The sequence below is a fragment of the Eriocheir sinensis genome, unplaced genomic scaffold (genome assembly GCF_024679095.1).
Source record: "Eriocheir sinensis breed Jianghai 21 unplaced genomic scaffold, ASM2467909v1 Scaffold979, whole genome shotgun sequence".
In the NCBI taxonomy this organism is placed as follows: domain Eukaryota; kingdom Metazoa; phylum Arthropoda; class Malacostraca; order Decapoda; family Varunidae; genus Eriocheir; species Eriocheir sinensis.
In genome coordinates, this window is record NW_026112362.1 from 67,501 (window position 1) to 72,500 (window position 5,000).

At 45.7% G+C, this 5,000-nt stretch overlaps 2 protein-coding genes across 2 annotated transcripts; one reads left to right on the forward strand and one right to left on the reverse strand.

The window, feature by feature from the left end:
- Positions 1 to 2,936: 2,936 nt before the first annotated feature.
- On the reverse strand, positions 2,937 to 3,533 carry LOC126995085 (histone H4). Its single transcript, XM_050854372.1, has one exon. It carries the CDS (start codon positions 3,524 to 3,526, stop codon positions 3,215 to 3,217), a length of 312 nt encoding a protein of 103 aa, XP_050710329.1. The 5' UTR covers positions 3,527 to 3,533; the 3' UTR covers positions 2,937 to 3,214.
- A 217-nt stretch (positions 3,534 to 3,750) lies between these two features.
- LOC126995081 (histone H3-like) lies at positions 3,751 to 4,374 on the forward strand. Its single transcript, XM_050854369.1, has one exon. It carries the CDS (start codon positions 3,756 to 3,758, stop codon positions 4,317 to 4,319), a length of 564 nt encoding a protein of 187 aa, XP_050710326.1. The 5' UTR covers positions 3,751 to 3,755; the 3' UTR covers positions 4,320 to 4,374.
- Positions 4,375 to 5,000: the final 626 nt, after the last annotated feature.

The following is a 5,000-nucleotide window of genomic DNA, read 5'->3' on the forward strand; positions in this document are numbered from 1 at the left end:
GTATGTAATCGTATTTACAATAATACACGATGTACATATATATATATATATATATATATATATATATATATATATATATATATATATATATATATATATATATATATATATATATATATAGTAATGACTACGTATTACGCATGATAACCATATGTATAGATGGAGAAAAATATATGCGGTTTATAATTTTGGCAAAATAGAAATATGAAAGAGACAAGTCAACAAAATAACATTATATTAGCTGGACCAAGTTGACATTTTATGATGAATATGTACTACACAGTATGTAATAACAGTAATAACTTTTCCTAGAAGGTCCAGACCACAGGTAATGCCAGTACATCGTGTTCACTTGGGTGACCATAAGGACTGCAAACATGGACCTTCTACAACGTGAAATACGTCTTGCCTCCATGGAACTGTACCATGCTCTTAGTTAATAATCATACTATCTATACATATACACGTACATAACACTCTAATATATAATACAGTGATGGGAGAAATAGGGAGGGACACAAGAGTGATGAGGGAGGCGAGAAGTTAGGGGGAGAAGAGGAGGGATAACGAGAGCGAGAAGGGGGAGTAGTTGTGGCTAGGAATAGTTTGGGAGGGTGCAGGGGGGCACTCTTTCCTTCGAATGCGTCAACATGACTCGTCGGGTTTGTGTTATTTTTCACAAGTAAACTCGTCACATAAGACATATAGTAATGTGGTAGGTTAGCCATAAATTAGGTCCGGGTATTATAGGTAGTGTGCTGAAATATCATAGTGATCCAAAGATTCGTTTAGGAGATATTTGTATATGTATAGTAGGTGTTACTGGAGTTATGAATAGAGATCTTATATGATTTTTCTACTTCGGTAATCATTACACTTTTAACTCTGAACTATTTAGACTTTTTTGAGGTAGATTCTTAGAATAAAAGCCTTAACAAGCAATTACTTCCCTCTATACCTCTCACATACAATAATGAAAATATATCTGTTCTGGTTGTAGGTATTAGAATATTTCAGTAACTATGAAAGAGTTGATAAAAGCGCTGTTAGATTTCATTTTTCCTCCCATATGCACAGGATGTAAAAACAAACTTGTTCAAGGAGAATGATTTATTTGTACCATTTGCTTGAGTAACAGATAATCCTATTACCAATCGTTTTGTAGATACAGCTACGATTACCTATGGTCTTGCATTAAAAAAAAAAAAAAAAAAAAAAAACAATTGGGGAGGTATTAGGAGTTGAGTATGGCAATATTTTTGTATTAACATCCAGCTATTTCAGTGATAGATGAAATAATACTTATTCCATTGCACAGGCAAATATTGCAGGAAAGACACTATAATCCAAGTGATTATTTTCGCTAAAGGACTTTCAGAATCACTAAAAAGAGACAGTCATCTAACATATGTAAAAAGAAATCGCAATACTCCATCCCAAGCAAACCCCCCCCCAAAAAGGAAAGCCAACACGCATTACAAACCTCAACAAACTAAGAACAAAACTCCCACAACAAAACTAACTAACAAGTTAGCTTGCAACAAACAAACGAGCTAGCTCCCTAATTAGCTTTTTTGCTAGTTAGTTAGTTAGTTAGTTAGTTAGTTAGTTTGTTTGTTTGTTTGTTTGTTTGTTTGTTTGCTAGCTAGCTTGTTTGCTTGCTTGCTAGCTAGCTAGCTAGCTAGTGAGTTTGTTTGTTTGTTTGTTTGCTAGTTAGCTTGTTATTTTGTTTTTTTGCTAGCTAGCTACCTTGTTTGTTTGTTTGTTTGTTTGTTTGTTTGCTAACTAGCTAGTGAGTTTGTTTGTTTGTTTGTTTGTTTGTTTGTTTGTTTGCTAGCTAGCTAGTTTGTCTTTTAGTTTGTTAGCTAGCTAGTTTTGTGTTTGTCTGTTAGCTAGCCCGTTCGCTTTAATTGGCAGGCAGGCAGGCAGGCAGGCAGGCAGGCAGGCACACCTATATACATGCCGGCACACCTACTTTCATAGAAACGTATTTGCAGCTTTTTAGTCATCCACCTGTCTACTGTTGGGCATGTAGACGCTTGCCCAGGGTTCCGGCGGGCTACTCGGTGGCGGGGCTGGTTCAACGTATCTGAAAAAGCGGGTCCAGTAAGAGAGGGCGCAACGTTATGATGAGGACGACAACGAGAAACAAGAAGAACAAGAAGAAGAAGAAGAAGAAGAAGAAGAAGAAGAGGAAGAAGAAGAAGAAGAAGAAGAAGAAGAAGAAGAAGAAGAAGAAGAGGAAGAAGAAGAAGAAGAAGAAGAAGAAGAAGAAGAAGAAGAAGAAGAAGAAGAAGAAGAAGAAGAAGAAGAAGAAGAAGAAGAAGAAGAAGAAGAAGGAGGAGGAGGAGGAGGAGGAGGAGGAGGAGGAGGAGGAGGAGGAGGAGGAGGAGGAGGAGGAGGGAGAGGGAGATTCCCACTTCCTCAGCCTTTCCCTTTCAAAGGTCGCTCTGAGCTTGTCCCTCACCCTCTAACCCTACCCTTGCTTTCCTACACACTCCTGCACATTCCAAGAGACAATAGAAGGAGTGGATCAAGAAGGGGAGGCTTCTTTCTCTCTGTCTATATATTTGCCGTCTTTCTCTTTTTCTCCTCCTTTTTTTCTTTGTCTTTCTTTCTTAACCTTTCTATGTCATTCTTCCTCTCTTTCTTTTCCTCTTCCCGTCCAGACGTCGCTTTGTTTTGTCTATATATTTTCCAATATAGTTTTCTCTCTCTCTCTCTCTCTCTCTCTCTCTCTCTTTTCATAAATATGCTGTTACTGATTTTACAAAGAATTGACAGGGACAGGGGAAATTATGGCAAAATGATGTTTCTGTAAGAACTGAAACAAACAAATTGGAGCTTCCTAGTGGCAAATGAGGTGGATGGGGAGCAGTGGGCGGAGGTGTGAACCATCATTAGGCAGGAGGGAGGGAGGGAGGGAGGGAGGGAAAAGATGGGATTGAGGAAACAAACAAACTAGTGTCAAATGAGGTGGATGGGGAGCAGTGGGCGGAGGTGTGAACCATCATTAGGCAGGAGGGAGGGAGGGAGGGAGGGAGGAAACAGAAAGAAAGAAAGAAAGAAAGAAAGAAAGAAAGAAAGAAAGAAAGAAAAAAAGGAAATATAACTGAAGTAAAATGTGTGCTACTATTCTCTTAGTGAATAAGAATGTGGACCTCAAAGAGGTCCGGGGTGGGTGGGTTAGGTCGGGCTCGCTCAGGCAGCGGCATTAACCACCGAAGCCGTACAGGGTGCGGCCCTGGCGTTTGAGGGCGTACACCACGTCCATGGCGGTGACGGTCTTGCGCTTGGCGTGCTCAGTGTAGGTGACGGCATCCCTGATGACGTTCTCCAGGAACACCTTGAGCACACCACGGGTCTCTTCGTAGATGAGCCCGGAGATGCGCTTCACACCGCCACGGCGCGCCAGACGACGGATGGCCGGCTTGGTGATGCCCTGGATGTTGTCCCGAAGAACCTTGCGGTGACGCTTGGCGCCTCCCTTTCCGAGTCCCTTGCCTCCCTTGCCGCGGCCAGTCATGGTTCAGGTGGGTAGCTCAACAGTGGAGTGAGTGTTGGGCTGCCACAGCGTTCGCTCTATATATGCAGAGCCAGAGGCGGCGGTGGTGGGTCTTTGGGCGATAGGCTGGCTCCTGCCGTCTACTTCCGGACGGCCCAGTGACGTTGGGTGAGCCTCCACACGGTACTAGGCTCTAGCATATGCAGACAGCTCCAAGAGACCCCTAAATTCCTCCAATAGGGCTAGATAGATGCACTGCCTGACGGGGGCGGGCAAGCGCGGGACTAGGAGGCGGCGCACGCGCAGGACGCGGCGGACCGGACCACCGCTCCTCCCCCGGCCGCCAAAAACTATAAAAACCAGAAACGGCTGGCAGACTCAACTGTTCTGTTCGTCCGTAGCCATGGCCCGTACCAAGCAGACTGCCAGGAAATCCACCGGTGGCAAGGCGCCCCGCAAGCAGCTGGCCACCAAGGCCGCTCGCAAGTCGGCCCCGGCCACCGGAGGAGTCAAGAAGCCTCACCGCTACAGGCCCGGGACCGTGGCCCTCCGTGAGATCCGCCGCTACCAGAAGAGCACCGAGCTCCTCATCAGGAAGCTGCCCTTCCAGCGTCTGGTGCGCGAGATCGCCCAGGATTTCAAGACCGATCTCCGCTTCCAGTCCTCTGCCGTCATGGCTCTGCAGGAAGCCTCCGAGGCCTACCTCGTCGGTCTCTTCGAGGACACCAACCTCTGCGCCATCCACGCCAAGCGTGTCACCATCATGCCAAAGGACATCCAGCTGGCCCGTCGCATTCGCGGCGAGCGTGCCTAAGCGTCTGAGTACTACAATCTGCTCACACTATATCTAGGCCCTTTTCAGGGCCAAAGTCACTTTCCGGGAGAGAGTTTAGACAGACACTGGGGCGGGCAGGGGGGGAGGAGGATCACTGGCTTGTTGCCTGTCCCACATATCCTTCTGCTTCATAATCTCATATCAATTGATTGGGGGGCTTTGATTTCTCTCTTAACTTATTTCAACTGGCGGGTGCACGAGTAGGGAATATGTGGGGACTACATGCAGGCAGGAAGACAGGAATTACCAGAACAAGTAAATAAATATAAACGGAGGGGCGGAATCACTAACTACTGATGACGGCTGCTATGTATACGCATATATCGCTCATCGCGATCCCCTGCACCTAACCACAAACGACCGAGAGAAGCATTGGCGATTTCAAGCCTTGGTCGCGGTTTGGCGAGCACTGGCGGGACTCGGTCCGCTTATCGATGCCATGCATCCCTTGGTGGGTCAGCTCAGTGAGTGAGTGAGTGAGAGAGAGAGAGAGAGAGAGAGAGAGAGAGAGAGAGAGAGAGAGAGAGAGAGAGAGAGAGAGAGAGAGAGAGAGAGAGAGAGGGACTAACCGTCTTCGTTCTCTTTCGGGAAATAGTTTGTGGCTCCGATGGAGCCGGTTCTTTTCCAGTGCAAGCAAGTTGGTGGGTTGCTTATTTGGAG

What these genes read in the sequence shown, in the direction of transcription:
- LOC126995085 (XM_050854372.1), bottom strand. Translation starts at nt 3,526, where the DNA reads ATGACTGGCCGCGGCAAGGGAGGCAAGGGACTCGGAAAGGGAGGCGCC.
- LOC126995081 (XM_050854369.1), top strand. Translation starts at nt 3,756, where the DNA reads ATGCACTGCCTGACGGGGGCGGGCAAGCGCGGGACTAGGAGGCGGCGC.